This window comes from Gekko japonicus, unplaced genomic scaffold (assembly GCF_001447785.1).
Source record: "Gekko japonicus isolate JY-2015 unplaced genomic scaffold, Gekko_japonicus_V1.1 scaffold1758, whole genome shotgun sequence".
Classification (NCBI taxonomy): domain Eukaryota; kingdom Metazoa; phylum Chordata; class Lepidosauria; order Squamata; family Gekkonidae; genus Gekko; species Gekko japonicus.
The window spans coordinates 253,880-274,858 of record NW_015167104.1 but is presented as its reverse complement, the minus strand read 5'-3'; the positions used below and the strand labels follow the sequence as shown (position 1 = coordinate 274,858).

General features: G+C 42.5%; 1 protein-coding gene across 1 annotated transcript in view; it reads right to left on the bottom strand.

Annotated features, from left to right (window-relative positions):
* Positions 1 to 20,979, bottom strand: part of BCAS4 (breast carcinoma amplified sequence 4) — a 75,882-nt gene that overhangs the window by 37,106 nt on the left and 17,797 nt on the right. The window contains exons 3-4 of the mRNA XM_015412938.1: positions 12,590 to 12,691; positions 10,204 to 10,338 (exon numbers count right to left, since the gene is read on the bottom strand). Of these exons, the coding sequence (XP_015268424.1) occupies positions 10,204 to 10,338; positions 12,590 to 12,691 (237 nt within the window). The remainder of the gene's footprint in view (positions 1 to 10,203; positions 10,339 to 12,589; positions 12,692 to 20,979) is intronic.

The window sequence follows — 20,979 nt, the reverse complement described above, 5'->3', positions numbered from 1 at the left end:
AATTAACAAGCCGCCCTAAGCCTTCGGGGAGGGCGGGATACAAATCGAAAGAATAAAATAAATAAATAAAATTACAGATCCTATTATACTATGTTCAAAATGGGGTAACCCAAATGACACATATCTTCAACAGTATTTTAATTATTTAAAGGAAAAAATGCTGTTAGACTGTACCATCTTGTCCCCCATCCAAATCCTGGATAATGCATAAGCTAAACTTTGATCAGATACAAAATTCTTCCATCATATAAAATAATTAATCCTTAATAATTTTCTGCTTCTTACATACAAAGCTCCCCAAAGATGAACTGTCCATACAAATTGAATTGGAGACAAACGTTGCTTTCTGATAGCGGAAGGGCACTTCTACTCAAAAGAAAAGGGGAAGAGTGATTTTCAACCTTCACTACACATCCCTCACACTGTGCCCAGCAGAGTACCTGAGAGGTCCCCAAGTTTTGAGCACAGCATTTTGAGGAAAGTGGTAAATGTTTACTGCATGTGGTCAAAGACCATTACAAAGTTTGTCTAAATAAAACATAGATAAAACAGAAAAAATAAAAGCAATCATCAAGGGAATATGCCACACAATTAAAACAGATTACAAAACTATAGATTTTAAGTTTCAGACACCACTTTTGCACATATTTTCTTGGCAGCCAGAGCATAAAGAGCTACCATGTATGTAACATCTGGGTCTACATCCACAAGAAAGAATATTATTTTTTCCTCAGTTGTACATGCAGTCTGATTGGACAACGCAGCGTGTAGTGAGGAAGATCCTCAATCTCTACCATATCACAAGTATGCTGAGCAGCCTATTTGCATGAGTAGCTCCCTGTTAACATAGCATACTGCATGGACTGAAAGTGAATGGCTTTAAAGGCCGATCTTAGATTGTATGACGTGATTTTAACAAGTAAGTGGTGCTGGCTACAATGGAAGAGGGAAAATGTTAATTCCATGGGTAGACCTCTGTTTACAGTACAATGGATAAAACCTATTATGAAGAGATTGTTCCCAAGCTGCTGCACTCCAGACTGAAAAGAGGGAAAAGTGCCTGAAGTGCCAAGGTATAATGGACCAACATGGTAAAGACACATACTTGCAGTGCCAAGATACATCATGCTGTTGTCCATTGTTAACCAACACACAAACCATGTCTTCGGGTGTAGACTTTCCAATTTCCCGGGGGGGGGGGGGCTGGGGCTGGGCCAGAGGCATTGCTTTGCTAGGAGAAAGGGTGGCTCCCGGGGGAGGCTGAGCACCTTCCTGAAAATTTCGGCGGGGGCTGACGCCCCACCGCCCCCACGAAGATTACGCCTACCCTACTTCAAATTCACTCTACAGCATTTTTTCTATCGTCTGCACATGCTGAAACACCATATTTACTCAAAGATAATGAGTGTAAGATGACCCCCTCAAAAAAAAGTTATACACAAAGAAGGTTTTTGTTACCATCCATGCCTTTAATTTTCATATGCATTTAAGACAGCCAACTCTTTTTCTTAATGACACTCCTGTTAAAAACAAAAACAAAAAACAAATAGCCTACCCTTCCTTTCGGTAACTAGTTATCCACCCAGAAACCATCAGCAGTGGGACAGAAGCACACAGGGTTCCTCAAACTAAAAAGCCCACTATTCAACTACAGGAAGATTTAAAAAGAACTTTCTAAAACAGTTTTTTTTTAAGTAGCAGTGCACTACTTGTAAGTTTGCAATGCTACTCCATTTCTGGGGAAAGAATGGCTAAATAAGTGTGCACGCTTGCACCTTCTAGCTATCTCCTGTCCCTTCTCCACCCTCCTCTTTTCTCCATACTTTGCTTTCTCTGCAGAAGAAAAACTGTTCTTCACTCATTCTGTGCCTGGAAAAAGGCCAGAGCCCAGATTCTTCTATTTGGGGCTTTAAAAAGACTACAATCACACATACACCCCCGAGTCAGCCAGATCCAAATCTCCAAGCCAGTTTCTCAACGAGTGGCTGCAGGGCTTTTTTTTTTTTAAGGAAAAATTGGAACTGTGCAGTCGTATGTGATTGTAATTCACATGCTTAACATGTGCCTCAAAGAATGCACCTCTGCCTTTCCTTGGTATGTATGCAAATGCTTTGACACTCCATGACACTTACACTGCCATCCTATGCTTAAGTCTAAGCCTACTGATTTTAGTGGGCTCAGACTGAACTAATTCTGCAACAGACTGCACTGTTAGAAGCCTACATAGTGTGGGAGAAAATCCTCAGTACTGGGAATCTGATATTGAATTTTTGAACTTCACGAACACTCCTCTTGCACATTTAAAAAAAGGGCTGAATGGCTGTGGACTCAAATGGCAGCTCTATGCACTAAGAAGTAAAAGGAATGTTACTAGTGCTACAGGCATTCACATGCACACCTAAGAATTTTCCAGTAGGATGACCTATTTTTTTTGTTGTGATATGGGAAAAAAATTCAGCAAACCTATTATAAAATCACATTGGAGAGAAAAGATGCTTAAAAGTATTTGGTTTATGCAGGGGTCGTTTCGTAGAAAAAGAGCTAGGGGAACTCATTAGCATAACTCATTGCAGCTCCACTGCCAAGCCCCATGAGGGGCCCGGCGGTGGACCTGCAAGGCCGGCGGGAGTGCAAGGAAGCCCCGCGAAGGCCCTCCCTGGCCCCAGGCAGGCAGGGGTGGGGAGAGGCAGGGAGGAAGCAACTTACCCTCCCTCTTCTCCTGCCTCCTCCTGGCTGAATGAGGGCCAGAAGCGGGGCGGCCGGAAGCAGGAACTGCGATCCCCCGCGATCCCCCCCGAAATGACCTCTGGGTCTATGGATTTGTGAAACCTCTACCGGAGACAGCACAGTCCTTATCTAAGATTTCAAAATTCAGAAAAAACTTTCAAACCCCTGTTGCTTATTCTGTGAAATTCCGAAAACAAGAGGAAGCCTACCATACTCCAGTCTAGGGTTTAGATCCAAACAGCTTTTCCACTGGTGAAAAGGAGAGAAAGGAACCCCCTTTCACAACAAAATAAGTCTATGCTAAGGGTTATAGGACCTGCTGGGATAAGAACCATATAGGGCAGGGGCTGTAAGCAATGTGATGAAATAGGTGAGACTGAGTGAAAAAACTTGGCTGGATCCAACCCAAGGATTTCTAATACATACATATTTATAGCAACACTAATGTATTATAAACATATTCCACAGGAAACTGTGTCTTTTTATGCAGCTATGATTGACAACAGACTCTGGAAAGATTCCTCCCTCACTCGGCCTTCTGGCTACTTAACATTAAATTGTCTCCTATCCCTTGGTTTTGATATATTACATCAATTACATATTTTAAGCATATTTATAACAAGTTGCAACACCTTCTCATAAGACTGGCGGGAAAGGGGAGATTAGGAGGTACTGGCTTGCCAACAAAAATAATATTACTCACTAAAACTTAATAGATGCTACATTAAAAAGAACATGAGTGTTAAAGGTGTTTGTCTAAAGCAATTAATTTCTTATTATTTCTAGGTTATTTTATTCTAGTTTAGGCAGCGACTACTGATGAAGTTAGCAGTAAACACATACACACTAGGGTCAGAACCCCGGCCCAGCCAGGGAATCTTCCAATCTTTGGGGCTCCAATCTACCATCGGCCAGCTGACTGGTGGGAGAAGCCCCACCCCCAAAGAGGCCTGTCGCACATCGACGTGGTAGGCATGATGATGTCACACAGAAGTGACATCATCACACTGGAGATGTTGCCTGTCAACACTAGCATTTTTGCCAAAAACTCTACGGTAACCATACTGTTTTTGCCAAAATGCTAGAGTGTCGATGCACAATGTCCCCAGCAAGATGATGTCAGGCATAGTAACATCACCCTGTCCACACACTCCCCCACAATTGTATGATGGGAAACCCACAAGAATTTGTGTAGGGAACCTCATTTTTTCCTGTATTCCCCTCCTCACACTATTTCCTCCTTCCCTCCTTCCTAGCAACCCTATTCCTCACCTTTCCCTGCTTCCTTTTTTACTTCCCAGCTACCAACCTTTTATCTGTCCCCCATCTTCAGCTATATTTACTGTTTATTTACTTCATTTATACCCCACCATTCTCTACAATGGGAACCCAAAGCAGCTTACATCATTCTCCTCTCCTCCATTTTATCCTCACAACAATGTGATGTACGCCTGAGAATGTCATCCAGAGAGCTTCCACAGCACAGAGGTGATCTGAATCTAGGTCTCCAAGATCCAAGTCTGAAACACCCTAACCACTATACCATAGTGGCTTTCATGGGGTGGCTACTGTTGAGCAGCAGCAAGCAGCTAGGCCTGGGTGTCATGTAAGTCAGGTGCTTGTTGCCATGCCTGACCCCAATGACTTCTCCTTCAATGCCCAAAACAGCCCTGGAAAGAGCCCTCCCCCTCTCCCCACTGTTTACTGACAGAAACCAAGGCGTGAAGGCTGGCAATACTGTTATGGTTGCTTAGCAATGGCCACTAAGGGCATTCATTTCTTAAAGCTACTTCTATTACTGTGTTTTTGGAGATGGGGTAACCTCCGTGTATGTGTGAAGATTTTAGATTTCTCTGCAAACCTGGGGCTTTTTCAAGTTTGTAGAAAGATCTGACTTGTTTGTTCAGCATTGTCATGCCTGCCCCTGATGTAGCAGCTGACAGCCAGGAACAAGTGGACTTGGCACCACAAGCCCCTGAGGTGACCACAGAGGCAGAGCCTAACAGCCAAGAACTGGCTCCTTTAACAGAAGACACTGTAAGTCTTGAAGAGGATAGAACCTCCCAGGAGACACCTGCGCCGGATCAGGCTCTGCTTGACTCAAACAGATCACCACCCGACTCCCCCCCACCTGTGAACTTGCTCAGGAGTCAAAGACGACAGGAGCTGAATGAGTGACGCAAGGCTGCACGCATGCGCGGAAGACGCTCATTCAGCCCTGAGTTTTAACAGCGGCCTGACCTTGCTCCACGAAGATAACAAGTTAACGAGCCAGCACACTATATCAACAAACCTGCTGCTTGAAGCAATTTGTACTGGCAACTTCAGTTGACAGGACCAGACGCTCTGTGCAATCTTGTTCCGGACTCTTTGAAACCTTGACCGTTTGTTACTCTGCTTCTGAACTCCGGCTCCCTGACCCTCAGCATTGTTTGACCACGACTTTGGCGCTGCGATACTCTGGCTTTACTTGATTTATGGACTATGACGTATGGTATGTTTGACGCTGGCTTTGTGAACTGTTTTGGACTTGTTTAAATCTCTGTGCTGCTTGAACTATTGGCTGAACCTCGGACTGGCTTTGGACTTGACTTGTTTAACCCACGCTCCCTGGCCCTGTCGTGACAAGCATCAAGACGTGTATGAGAGTCAGTTTAGTGTAGTGGCTAGGAGTGCGGACTCTAATATGGGAGAACGGGGTTTGATTCCCCACTCCTCCACATGCAGCTGCTGGTGTGACCAATCTCTTTTCTTCTCTAAGCCACTGTGGTTTTTTCCTATAGCCAACCATGCCAAGTCTCTGGATCTCATTTGTGGCACTGAATTACCATAAGAAATTCTCCAATGAAATATGCCTATTCCTCTGCAGCAAAATGTCTGCTGGCATGGGCTGTTTATCATCCATCTAATGAAATGAGCCCAATAAATATACTGGTCCACTTAATTCTGTTTCTGCCATTGCATAACATGGCTACATCTTGCAAGTTTTTCTTTTTTACAATAAATGAGTATTTCAGAGATAAGGAAGTCTTCCCCCCACCTCAAAAGTCCTGGCTTGCAGCACCTCCTGTACATCTCGAAGGAGGGTGCCCCCTCAGCTCTTCATTCCACAGCCCATTCCACAGCGCTGGAGCCACAATGGAAAAGATCCAGACTCTGGCTGATACCAGATGGGCCTCCCTAAGTGGTGAGAAAACCAACAGATAGCTTACCTGATGGTCATAGCAGGCGCACAGGGACCTATGGAAGGAGATGGTCCTTCAAATATGTGGGCCCCAGGGCATGAAGGGCTTTAAAGTTAATAATGCACCTTGAACTGAACTCAGAAGCACACTGGCAGCCAATGCAGCTGTTTCAAAATGGGCAACATATGTTCTCAATATGTCTGCCACCTTCTGGATCAATTATAGCTTCCAGATCGTCTTGAAGGGTAGTCCCATGTAGAGCACGCCGCAGTAATCCAACTGTGAGGTTACAGGAGCATACGTCAGTGTGGCCAGATCAACTGAGTCTAGGTAATGAGACAGGATGCTTTATCTGTCATTTCATCAATTAATTAGTCAAATATTAAAAAGAATAAGTGATAAAGAGAAAAAAGAAAAGCTAAGTGTACCAACTAATGGAGGAGAAACCTTCCTTTAAAAGTCTACTGGAGAGGAGGGTCAGAAGAAGTAATTTCCAGTAGAGAGTGAACCAAATGAGAACTATGAATCTGGTGCTCTGATTGACTTGGCAATGTTAGTCTCTACAAGATTTTAGAAGGTTTATATTTCTATGCTGCCCTCTGCTACTTTATTGTCAACTCCCAAGAAATTAGAAGGTACAAAAGAATTTACTCATAGGCTAGAAACTATTGCTTCTGAGATGCCCTAACTTAGCTACTGTCTAGGGTTCCTTTCCTGTTTGGAATGCTCACAAACATTCTAGCTGCTGAAGAGCTGTTCAACAGTAGCTATCAGTATAGATATTGTAATGAAAGACGTTTTGACTGTTCTCTGGGAAAACCACACAACAGATAGGGCAGGTTCTGTGCTGCTGTCTGTAAGATGACATAGTGAAAGAATTTTAGGGAAGTGGAAACTGGAGGTTGCTGAATGAATGGAGACACAGCAGTGGCATGAGATTTAGGGATCTGAAGGAAGGGGGAAAAGAATCAGAACAATCTAAGGAAAAAGACATCAAAGATACAGGTAAGATAGTTGGTACTCTGTTGGAAAGAAAGGATGTGGGGAAATTCTATACCTGGGAATCAAGGATACCAAGCAGATGGGGAGCACTGAACTTCAAACTTTTACAATCTGATCATAACCCTGCGGTTTGACACTGACAATTATGAAGGGATGCCACCCACCAAATACCAAATAATCTTCTTTTGCTGCTACTAAGAAGGGAGCAGGAAGCTAATTTCATCTTGGCCCAGGTGAGGGAAGCCCCATTCCAAAGACAACAAACATCTGTTATTGCCGAGTCTAAATTTAGGGGTGTGTTTTGGGGAAGAGACAATTCCCCACCACCACCAAGGCTGCCACAACCCTTGAAGGAGTAGCAGTTGATGGCAGCTGGAACACTAGCACTGGGTGAAGATCATCACAGACTTTCCCGCTTCCTCCATCCTGCTGCCAAAAAACGGAGAGCAAATTCCACTGCTGAATCTGAATATTTGCCATCATATAAGCATATTGCTCATTATTACTGCTACTAGGGACTATTCCTTGGAATTTTTGATCCACTTTGGGAGGCGATCTCAGCTGAAACACAAAGTATAAATACTGTAAATCCCCACCAAGTTCCCAGAGGTAGAGGAGCTCCCTCCACCCACATTCCTGGGTTTTGGACCTTCTGCTCAATAAGCCTCAAGCTTTACACTTTCCATGGAATAATCCAGTTATAGACCATCAACTTTTCCTACATGCATCTGTTTTTCAATTAACGTCTTGTGTAATATTGTTCAGACAGCTGATAAGTGCATCCTATTAAATTACTTTACAGAGACCTTTTGAGCACTATAAACTTAACAGAGGAGTTAAAAGAGCGTGACAGACAGAAAAGGGGGGGGGATGAGACATGCTTTTTTTTTTACAGGACTGGAACCATTACAAACGTACATCCTATGCCAGTGGTTTTCAAACACTGATCTACATATGGACTAATGCCACGTTCCGATGGGCACTGAGAAGTATGCTGCCAGACAGCCAGCTGCATCTTGTTGCTGCTTGGTGGGAAGCTTAAGCCTCTTCCTCCAACAGCAAACAGAGCTCCACCCTTCCAGCAGCAGAAGGCATAATCTGCCTGCAAGTAAGAAAGCCCCTCCTACACAGCAGGGACAAGCTAAACTTGGCTCTCTGTGCTGTGCTAGTACAGCCTGCAAGGGAGCCCCTCTGCCCTCCCCACCTTCCCCCGCCCCCAAGCACAAGGCCAGATGGCAGGCTTTGCTGTGCACGGAAAGAGGAGAAAGTATTGTACTAGCCATGCTCAGCCTTCCCAGTTCTGAGTGGGAGAGGCTGTACATGTGGCAGCAAAAACAGTTTTAGTCTCTAGTGTGAAAAGAGCCACAGAGGAGTCACCTTTAACGTTAGAGGGAACCACTTTGCCTGCTTACTGTATTTCCAGTTTAAGCCACTATATGGAAGGTATCCTGCCATCTGAGCATGCCCTGAGTAACTGCTCCTGTAGAAACATGTTCCAGGATTTTACTGCAATATCATTGTTACGGCATGAACAACTGGCGTCCATGTTGGCACTCTGGAAAATTAAGTGGGATTCCAATACTCTGGAAATGTTTTGTTTGGCAAGTTAATCGCTCTAAAGAATTTTTTTCTGCAAAGTTTAGATTTGCTTGAACCTTTTATATTAAATTTGCAGGAAATACCTTCCAGCCTAAATGTATTACCAGAGATCTGTTCACAAGCTTTTCTACTAAAGAAGGTAGCAAAGTGTGAGAGTGAAACGGGCAAAATGAGACACTAGCAGGGAACAGAGTTAGTCCATGTTTAATGATTATGAATAACAGAATGATTATTTCTCTGATGCTCTTCTCTAAAGCATGTAGGGGCACAGATTCATGTTCTTAGAAAAAAATTAACCCTATGTTTAAAAGAACATGATGGAACTCAACCTGGGCTACATACCCAAGATCCCTTGAAATGGAAAGGTTAGGTCTTAATACATTCTAGACATCCTTTTGTACTCAAAAGGAGAGAGCCAGTTTTGTGTAGTGGTTAAATGCACGGACTCTAATCTGGGAGAACCAGGTCTGATACCCCACTCCTCCACATGCAGCTGCTGGATGACCTTGGGCAAGCCATAGTTCTGTCAGAGGTGTTCTTAAAAAGAGCAGTTTCTATCAGAGTTCTCTCAGCCCCACCTACCTCACAGGGTATCTGTTGTGGGGAGGGGAAGGAGTATGTAAGCCGCTCTGAGACTCCAAGTGAAGGGCGGGGTATAAATTCAATCTCTTCTTCAAGATAAAAGCAACATTCCCAAGGTTTTAGGTTCAAGACACACTTTGGGAGTCAAGACAGAGACCATCTAGAGGAATCTTCTAGTCTGTTTCATCTGAAATTCCACTGTTCCCTGATTTAAATTCACTCTTCTATACAGTTCTCTGATTTACTGCAGGTACTAGTCACCCTACACACTAGCACATATTCATCAAGGTCATCCATTCAAGCCTGTTAATTAGACTTTCAGCTGTGGATCTGGAGGGGGAGGGGGGGAAACTCCTACCTGGAAGGTTCCAGGGATACTGCCCAGTGATTAGTTGAGGAGGTCAGGAGATTATGGCCCACAGTTTTCCATAAATATAGTTAGTGAGAAGAAGTGTTATTCCCTTCTTTTGGTTTTTACCCTTTCCTCCATGCCACCAAGAAGATATCTGTATTATGCTCAATGACCCTGTGCTTCAAGAACCAACTGCATTAGGACTCCAGTAAGAGGTAGCTAGTTAACCTTCTTGTTTTATCTGTGCATCTTACTGCCACTGAACTATATGCCTTTAAAAAACACAAAAAACCTAATCCAGAATTTCTTCAATAAAGCCTTATTTTGCTTTAGTGTGTGTGTGCGTGTGTGTGTGTGTTGCTCAGGGAGTTGCTGATACCAAACAAAGGTACAATTGGTTATGCTACAACACCAAGGCAGGGTCAGCCTTGACATTGGGCTAGAACTTTGATTTAAGGAACATAATAGTCATGTTCTCTGTAGTTCATATGTGGGTAAAAGTTTGCATATATATGAGCCATCTGAAGAGGATCAACACGCAGGATTTCAAAATGTGATTCTGAACATAACTCATAAAGCTTAAATTAGCCAACTGTCTGTCACCCAAACCAGCCATCTAGCCATCTCTGGGTGGCAGATAAAGCTTTTTGAAAAGTGCATGCTAAAACTGCACAACAAATTATAAACTGCAGTAAACAGCCAAGGTGTGTGGCAAAAAGGTATTTCCACCATACAGTGAAGAATTCTCACACTTACTTTGTTAAATAAAGGGATAGCAGCAGATCCAAATAGCTTTCGGACAGTGTAGGGGATGACAGCGTGAGCCTTCTCTGCTTGGAGTACTTGTTCTTCTAGGAAAGAAACATGCTGTCCAACCATTTTAACAAATGCCTAGAGGTGTTAGAGAAGAAAAGAGCTAATGAGATGGAATATTACTAGGTTTCAGAGTTGCCGTGGTTCCATGTCCTAGTGTTACAAAGGAGCACTTCTAGGTAACTGCTTCCTCCAGCAATCATAGTCCTTGTGCCAGTCACACTGAGTCAAGTGCGTAATACCTGCAATCCAGACTGGGGCTGTGCTAATCCCCATTCTGATCACTGCTACTCCATACAGAAGATAAGGAGGATGCTATCAAAGGCAGCTACTATTAGTGCAACACTGTATTTTGATAGTTTGACAACTGTGGTTTTTCACTAGTATCTTCTGAACTTTCTTGAACTGAAGAGATGCAGAACAACTGGAATACAGCCCTATGTAGAATAAGAATTCATTATGGGGGCCATATATGAAACTGTCTTGCCTTCTATCTAAACTTAATAATGGAGATTTTGTGTAGACACAGATTTACTTGCAATACAGAACTCAGAAAATGGTCAATTACAGGCCAGACTAAGAGGCAGCGTTGTTGGTGTCCAAAGGGAATATACTATGCAGCATTGCACATTTTGTGAAATTTCAGACAGGAAAACACCAGCAACCAATAAAAACACTTTTTAACAATAATTATATTGAGAGTACATCAACCAGAAATGCAACATAATGTGGCTATTCTGGCAAATCAAGTATGATTGTCAGACGTTTTGAAGCAAGTCTCCGAATTTTCATAGTTCTAATGCTCCACTTGAATAGACCTATTGGCAAAATTCACCAAAAGCAGAATTCATTTGTCAATTTCACAGGACGTTATCAAAGTGGAAAGTGCATAATTATGCAACTTCAATACAGTATTCTAATCTACTAAAAGACAAATGCTAATGACTTCCTTAAAATGTAATAAAAATCAGCTACATTGACTTTCTGTCTGTAGTACAAATCTCATTCTCCTGGCAGAAAAGCTACATCTCATCACGCAGTGGCTAGATTTGAAGTGTAAAAAAATTCCTTTTTATACATTTTGCTTCTTTCACTTCCAAGTCAGTTAAACACTGATTACTAAACAGATAATACATAAATAATAAGCACTGTGATAAGCATCTTACTATGTTTTGTCCCAGAGGGAAATTTGCACTCAGTCATATAACATATAGTTTGTCAAAGTGAGGACATCAGTCCCATTGCCTGAAGGGCCTTTTGTGCCAGCAGTTTTTAAACTTCAGTTAGAATGTTCATTAATGTTTCATGACACCTCATCTGCTGAACCAATGGCTGGGGAAATCTCATTTCAGTCTACTGAAACCACAGTCTCCCCAACAGTCATAAAAGTTTTGAATATTGCAACCTGCATTTATCACTGTTTATTTTTTTCCTTTTGCTGGATTTTGATTTTGGGGATAAATTTGTAAAAACACTAATTTTCTGAAACTCTGCAAGTTCTGTGCTTCAATCATATGTCTCACTGACATTTGAACAACCACGGTAAATTCTCTAAAAGGTTATTCAAAGCTTACTTTAATTTTGTAGATAGATATATAACCCAAGCTACATACAGTATGCCTACCAATCCATGGACAAGGAGACTGGTATGTGTTTTTTCTTTAATAACCAAGATCAGATCTGGGGTGGGGAAAGTATTTTAAAATCCTATGTGCTAGGCAACAGGAAACTAGAGAATATTTTCAAATGTCTAACAGTTCATACAGCTAGATTTCTGGTGTCATTTCAGCTCTGATCGAGGAATAAGATAGGCCATGAAACTTTAGCCATGATCGCTGTATATTTTCTGATTAAGAGTATTGGCTGGCAGAAAGCCCTGATGGTCTAGAATCTCCTCCACTTCACTTCAGAGCCATTCCCAATCCCAGGAAAGTTTATTCTCAGGGTTAAGGAACTTGTGCATACTAATAGCTGCACCAGTGAGGTGGTTCTAGTGGGGAGAGAGAAGAGAATACGATTGCCCTTCTTTGCCTATTCCATGAGCAGCAAAGAAATAACAGAGCAATTTCGCCCTCTTCTCCTTCTCCACTTCAGCTGCCCAACTAGTGCAGCTATTAGTACACACAAGTCCCTCGACCCAGGGAAAAAACCTTCCCAGGATCAGAAACAGCACCAGAGGGAGGGGAGGGGAGGTGAGGGAAATCCCACAATCCCTGCATCCATTGATCATAGGATCCAACTCACTGGATCAAATCCTCCACACAAATGCTGAAAGAACTTTCAAACACAGAATCTTCTGCATAAAAATTACTTAATGTAAATAACAAACCTCTAGTTTATCCACCTTCATATAGATATTATTCATTTCTATCATCTTGGCTTTAATGAGTGGAACGGCCTCATCCAGGAGCTGGGATGTGTCGCTTCTAATCTGTATAGGCAAGGGGGGAAATATGTCAGAAAACACTTTCAGTAAATTTCAGAACACCTTTCACTCAATCGTTTAGAAACAACTACTGCTGTTTTATTTATACCATTACTTTCTACAGAATGTTCAGAATAGCTTACATGTATAATGAAACTGAAGCTCAAATACTTTGGCCACCAAATGAGAAGGGAGCACTCACTGGAGAAGACCCTGATGCTGGGAAAGATTGAAGGTCAAAGAAGACGGGGACGGCAAAGGATGAGATGATTAGACAGTGTCATAGATGCAACGAAGATGAAACTGAGCAAACTTCAGAGGACAGCGGAAGACAGGAGGGCCTGGCGGGATCTGGTCCATGGGGTTGCGAAGAATCGGACTCGACTGTGCGACTGAACAACAACAACAAATCTCCCAATGGTCTCCAATGCAGGCAAGCATTCAGTTAATTCTCGTTGAACTTCAACAATGTCAAGTGCTCCCCAGCCCTGATCTGGATAGCCCATGAAAACCTGATCTTGGAAGCTAAGCAGGGCCGACCCTGGCAAGTACTTGGATGGGAGACCTCCAAGGAATACTGGGGTAGGGAATACAGAGGCAGGCAATAGCAAGCCACCTCTATGACATGTCCTAGCCCCATTAGGGGTCACCAGAAATCAACTATGACTTCCAGGCACACACACACAAAAATACTCACCAAAAAACAACAATTTCAAGAGCTCCCTAACCTCCCATTGTGTCCAAGTCTGCCTTACATGTGTGACAAGCCCTAGGCCACAGCTACCATGAACCTGGGTCCAATGTGTACTCCTGTCCCTTAGCCTTGCTTTCCCTCTCCCCTAGGTCTACTCCCCATTTCACATCCTCCCCACTAGGTCAACTCCCCTCTTCCCTGGCCTTCTCCCTCAAACCTTTTAAAAACCGTAGCCATGACTGGGGCATGTGCAGTAACCTCACACTACCAAAAAGCCCTACAGGAGAATGGACAGTCCAGGAGAGACAATGGTGGCCTTGTAGCAATCTACTCACAGCCATTCCCCTTTTTTGCTCTGAGAGTAGAGGGCTGATTGACAGGTGGCTATTTGACAAAGGGCTGGTGCCTTAAAGGGCCAGTCATCACTGATCAGCTAGCTAGCATGTGGCTCTTTAAAGCGTGCCTCTGCAGCCCCAGAGGGCCTAGTACCGGAGGCTAACAAAGAGAAAAGGGTCTGGAGTTGTCCCCACCATACCCTGACAATGTGTTTAGTATAAAAAGAACCCCGCAGAACAGAAATACAAGAAATGTTTAAACAGTGTATGGCTTTCCTTAGCTTATGTCATGTATAACATATCCTCAAAGCGGTCCAATAAATAATGAGCAAGACTCAAAATGCAAGAGTCGGACTCGACTGTGCAACTGAACAACAACAAAGACTCAAAAAAGCACATTTAATTTTACACCATTAGAAGCTGAACTAGAAAAGATTATCACAGCCTCCATTTTATATCCCACTAACCTAGATAGTTGTTTCTGCTGTACAATATTTCAAATTATTGGTTGGATGACAACAAAACTGAGCAGGGTTAAAAACTGACCCTGAATTGAACAAAGATAAGCAAGTGAAGGTTGATTTTTAAACTTGAAAGTGGAGAAAGAAAACACCCCAAAAGCCATTCAGAGAGCTAATGCAAGTATATTTAGTAAAAATGCAATCTGCAGATGTAGACAAAACAAGAGATTAATCAACTGAATTACAGCGAAAGAAAACTATCGTCACAACAAGGACAAAAGCAGCCATCTTCATCTGGACAAGAAACAGAGCCGCTTTTCAACCCATAGAACAGCAGATTTATTTTGAAGCGTAGTAAAGACCCATAATAGCAAAGGTGCTGAAAAGGAATCAGCACGTAATAATGAAAGCAAATGCTTATTTTGGCACAGCAAAATCATCAGCCAAAACCTGACCCATCCCTTCCATGAAAGTTTAAGCAAGGTAAACATTAGATTATTTCTACCTTGATATATGCAGTTTTCTCAGCAGCGTTAAGAAAGATTCTGGAGTCCTGCAGGATACACTGATCATAAGCCTCTGTCTTCCTAAGCAAGAAATCCAGGCTGAATAACACTCCCCCCTCCCCTCACTAACATGCCTATTAAGGAAGTAATGTGTAACAAATCCTTTCTTTCTGTTAGGATGAGAGAGAAAAGGCAGAGAGAAAGAGCACATGTTCCTGGCACGTGGAAATAAGGTAAAATGGGAAAGGGCCCAATAATTATCCTAGACTTCTAGCTTCACTGTCTTGCTGAAGGGCTCAAGAGAACAGCTGTCAATAGAAAATGCCAGTTGTTCCATTAAATTTCTAACCCGCATCGCCTAATAAGAAAATAAAAGATTCAAACAAAGTTCAACTTCACACTGATTTAACAATGATACTCCCACGAAGGACAAAGCATGTAGAGTAAAAAGCATGTCATGAGTGGCAGACTGCTGTCCCAAAACAGTTTGCTCCTCTACGGTACCGACAGTATCCCTATGATCCTAACTAAGGGGATAAGCATGAAATTACATTCAAAAACACTATATGGAAATTTGTCAGCATTAATTCAGTAAATTGAGTGCCATGGTCAAAGGCTAGAATTAAGCCAAACATGGCAATTCAGGATCCAACTTTGCTCCTATGAGGTTTAGAAAAAAATGTTCTTCGTTGCATGAAGTTTCAGAGGATACAGTTCACGTGGCAGACGCTTTTAGGCAAACCCTAAATTGTGCTGGTTAATCTTGCACAACTGCTGTTTTGGTTAAAAGAATAAGGAATGAATCATGGTCCTGGAGAACTATACTCACCTACAAAATCCTTCTATCCACTGTCCTATTTTAAGTTGTGCTTTGTTCTTCTAAAAATGCAAGCACATAGTTCCAGAACTGAACATTCAAATGAGTTATAGTATGCATTTAATTGGTATTGTTGTTAGACATTCAGTCGTATTCAGCTCTTGGTGATTCTATGGGCCAGCTCTCTCCATGTCTTCTGATCTTGTACTGCTTCTTTGAGTTGTTCCATGCTCAAGCTGGTGTCAACTTTTATGGCACCTAGCCACTGTGTTCTTTAGCAGCCAGGTTTCCTAACTAATCCAAGCATAATTGCTTTTTCTTGTGAGTTCTTCCGCATGAGATGGCCAAAATAAGTCAGTCACAATTTTGTGATTTGTCCTTCCAATGGTGTATCTGGTTTTATGTGCTCCAGTACTTGCTTGTTTGTCACCTTTGCTGTCCAAGGAATGCACAGGAGCCTTCTCCAGCACCACAGCTCAAATGAGTCGATATTCCTCCTGCCTTGCTTCTTCATGGTCCAACTTCGGCAGCCATAGGTTGCTATGGGGAACACAATAGCACAAACTAACCTGCACTTGGTTGCTAGGCTGATGTCCTTGCTCTTCCATTGCTGTGTAACCCAGTGTGATTTGATGTTTTATTTCTGGACTGTATTCGCCGTTTTGGTTGACCTGTGATCCTAAGAAAGTGAACTCTTCCACACATCTGATCTCTTCATTATCAACTGTTATTCTGCCGTTTCTATTCTTCTCGGTGGTCATAAACTTGGTCTTTTTGATGTTTAGGAAGAGGCAAAACTTCTCACTTTGTTCCTTGATTTTCTTGATCAGGTATTCCAGGCCTTCTTTAGTTTCCAAGAGTAGGGTTGTGTCATCAGCAAATCAAAGATTGGAGGAAGGAGTATCAACAATCTTCACCCTGATTTTCTACTCTTCCAGCTTTAACTTCCTCATGATTGTTTTGGCATACATGTTGAATAGGAAAGGTGAAAGAATGCAACCTTGTCATACTCCTTTCTCTATCTTGAACCAATCAGTATCTCCATACGGTGTTTGCACAGTGGCTTCCTGGTTTGCATACAATGATTGTATCAACTCAACCAGATGTGCTGGCACCCGCAGGTCCTGTAGGGCTCTCCACAGTTTGTCATGATCATCACGGTCAAAGGCTTTCTTGTAATCAATGAAGAATAAGTTGATTATATTTTTATATTTGTGAGATTTCTCCATGATCTAGCGCAGATTTGCTATATGGTCACAAGTGCCACACCCCCTTCAGAAGCCAGCTTGAACATCTGGTAATTCCCTTTCAATGGTTGGTGCCAAGCATTGTTGTATAATTTTAAGCAGAATGTTGCTAATGTGAGGGATGGGAGCGACTGTGCGATAATTGGAGCAGTCTCTGGAGTCTCCCTTTTTTGGTAGTGGAATGAATACTGAGGGTTTCAAGACTCTTGGCCATGTGTTGGTTCCCCAAATTTTCCGACACAAGGCTCTGATGACTGCGGGTGGTACAGACCTCAGCATTATGCCCATTCTCGACCACTACCACTCCTGCCCTCAAAGCAGCAGAAGGGCATTTAGTACAGCTAAGATGCATTGTCCAAGAACTCATTCACTACATCTCTTTTCATTTCAGTTTGTCTCAGTCCAAAACTATTCATTATGATAGAGATAGCTGCTGCAAATGTATCTCCTTCTATAACATCCGCCACAGTTTGGCCATAACCTCTCATCACATCTCATTACAGAGAAATGCTCAACGCTGTTACATCAGAACACAGGTAAGTTGTAGTGCACTTTACAGAAAGGGGAACAGGTACACGACTGCTTACGTACATCATATTGTCACAGTTCAGACTGTCCCAATATTAATCTTCCAGATCAGCTGAACATGAACAACTGCAGCCCTGCATTAATGAAGCTTCAACGCACAAAAAAATTCAAAATACAAATGCTACTGGAGAATTTTCAAGCAGGCAATGACAATGCTGAGCAAGGTGTTGTTTTTTAAGCCCTCCTGAGGAGTTAAGCGATTAAGATGACATTAGAAAGAGTTATGTAGCAAATGGTTGAGTGTACAGATTCATAGTGGGTCTATGTAAAGTGCACCCATACCAGACTCACTGAAATTTAGCCCTGTGACAACTTAAAGGCAAGAGAAATTCCAAATAATATTTCCATCTTACCTCTCTGGAAATAATAGTCAGCAAAAAAAGAAAAGTTCAGAATCCCAAGGAGCAATAAATCTATATGGCAGCGGAGAATATATTATTGAGGCTCCTCAAGGTGACGACCATCAAGAAAATTAACACAGATCCATCAGAAAAGACAGGACTTCAGATTCTAATGCAAATATACTGCAACACTGCACACTATTGCTAAAACACAGGCACTGCAGACAATTCAGAGCTTAATGCATCCAATAGTTGCATTCATAAATGACAAATTCAGGAGTTTCCTCCTAAGCCACAGGGCTATCTGAGATCGCATAAACACACCAGCAGAAGAACAAGGTGCAAATTTCAACAGAACTGAAGTTTTTGATATACAGGTAATATTAGAAAAGGGGAAGAACCATTTAAAGTTTTACTTGCTGCTGTGGATGCATCCTGCAAATTCCACATGGCAGCCAGCTGATTAATGACAGCTGGCCCTTTCACAGCCTACCCTCTGTCATTTATCTGGCAGCTCCACCCAGGGGGCAGGAAAGAGGAACTGCTCCAAGTTCACTATTAGTCTCTCAGTGGCTCAGCCACACCTTTATAGGGCTTCTGAGTAGAGGGAAACCTCTGGGCATGCCCCAGACCTGGGCACGGTCTTTAAAAGGCTTGCGGAAGGAGGCCAAGGAAGACATACTGTCTCTGGCTCCCAGATCAAGAGATCATAGAGCTAAGGAGAAAGAAGTGGAATAGGGCAGTGCTCAATCCCTGGTGTTCTCAGCTTGCTTCAGCCAAAACAGGCCCTGGCACATGACAGCCGTGGCCTGGGACCCGAAAGATACCCAAATAATAAATGGGAGAAGGAGGAATTAAATCTGAATATGTAATTGTAAACTCAACAGCAGCACAAGGCTGCGGAGTATGTTGTGGTAGAGCAGTAGAATGTATAAAAATCTACAGAACAGGAGGTCATTCCTGTGACTACCTACTGCTAAAAGAAACAATATTCAATGGCCACATTTATAAAAAGGTCAATATGTTGGAAAATATGTTGTCACAAGACCTCAAGTAAAAAAACTCACTGCTGAGCTCCCTGCACATCCAGTTTTAATCCAATATGCAACACCTTCTTGTGTGTTAAACATGAAGGCACATACACATATCTTCTCTAAGCAGCCCAATACATGATTCTATGGAAATGTTCATTTCATATTATGGATGCAAAGAAGTAAGGTCTGACTCATGAAAGCTTATGATAAAATAAACTTGATTGCCACTTGATTGCTCTTTTATTTAGTCAAACGTTGATGCACACAGTTATACAGAACCACCGCTGAACACAGACTTTTAGGAACCCTTTGATGATGTGACAGTACAGTAGGATGAGATGGCATCCCCTGCATGAGAGCCAAGGGATACTGGGAAGTTCTTCTAATAATCTCAACAGCAGCAACATCAGTGTTTGTGTAAATATTTTTGCCCCCTGTTCTCCACAGTGGGAACTCCAAGCAGTTTGCATCATTCTCTCAACTTGATCCTCACAACAACCTTGTGAAGTAGCTCAGGCTGAGTCTCTCAACTTGATCCTCACAACAACCTTGAGAAGTAGCTCAGGCTGACGGTAAGTGACCTGCCCAAGGTCACCAAGCAAGCCTCCACCGCAGAGTGGGAATTCTAACCTAGGTCTCCCAGATCACATGAAGCTGCCTTCTAGTGAATCAGTCTATCAAAGTCAATATGGTCTCCTCAGACTGGCAGTGGCTCTCCAGGGACTCAGGCAGAGGTCTTTCACATCACCTATTACCTGATTCCTTTCAACTGGATATGCCAGGGTTTGAACCAGGGACCTTCTGAATGCCAAGCAAATGCTCTCCCGCTGAGCCACAGCCCTTCCACAGCCCCTCTTAGCTAAACATTCCAACCACTATACTGTAGAGTGACTTGCATCCTACATTCTTATCAGTGAAAATTTACTCTTGGAACAGAACTTTCCTGACTCTGCCCTTCTGCTACAACTGGCTCTACTGGCCAGGTTCAAGGGACTCCCCAGGAAAAGATACCATGTGGAGGAGGGGTCTACAATGGGAAGAAATCAACAAAAATCATGCCATCCTGCTCTGCCAGAGGAAATGCTATTATGCCAGTGGAAATAGTCTGTAGGATCTTACCCAGGATCTTTTATTTGCTTTTACTGTAGGCCGCATACAGAAAAAATTATTTACTTTCTATATGGCATATGGAGCAGAGGTCCATCAGTGGCTATTAGCCACAAGGTATAGATAGGGACTCTGGGGCAAGTGATGCTTTGTCATCTTGGTGCTTGGGGGGGGGGGGTCAGCAGTGGGAGGGCTTCTAATGTCCTGGCCCCACTGGTGGACCTCCTGATGGCACTGGTATTTCTGGCCACTGTGGGATACAGAGTGTTGGACTGGATGGGCCTTTGGCCTGATCCAACATTGGCATCTCTTATGCTCTTATGTTCTTATTTAAAGTCAACTAATGCATTCTGCTTATACAAAAATATACAGAGGTTCATGTATACGTCAGCTGCTGAAAAAGCTGCAAGTCATAAGCAACGTTTTGATTCTTTCATCAAAATACATGTAGTTGAGTTCTACCAAGGAAGGAAGTAAAACAAAAAAAAATCGAGATTATTGAACAAAGACAGATATTTACCCTATAATTACTGGCATAGTTAACACCACTATTTAGGCAAAGTGATTTATGAAATTTAATTACTTGCTTATTGAGTGATAGTAAGAAATGTCATATCCCTCAACATAGCCACATAAGGGCTACTTCTTATTGATGAGCCAGGAGGAGATCAAAATGTTACAGAAGAAAATATTACTTCCAAATCAAGTCAAATGGACACTAAAATGGACTGAAGGATAAAACACCAGCCCATATAGCGATTCTACAGCTAAGTTAATTATTACTAAAGAACACCCAGCTTTACTAGCTTCCCATCAATTCTAGCTCATCTATGCAAAAAGAAAAAAAAGCAAGAAGATATACACCTGGATAGCGTTTTAAAAACAACAACAAAATCCTTGGGACATATGACTTTTCATGGTTAGTCTTGTTTATCTTAAACCCTTACTTATTTAAACAATATATACCTTACTTCTCAGCCATGGGCTTCTAAAAAGAGCATGTCAACATGTATTAATAAACTAGTAGAGGCAAGAGTGGCATACAATATTTATTTATTTCATGCTGAAATGATAGAATATAAACAAGTGGAGACCCGCAACAAAATGTTGCGTACTCTCCCCACCCCCCACCCACCCCGGCTCCGAACCACACTCTCTCTCTCC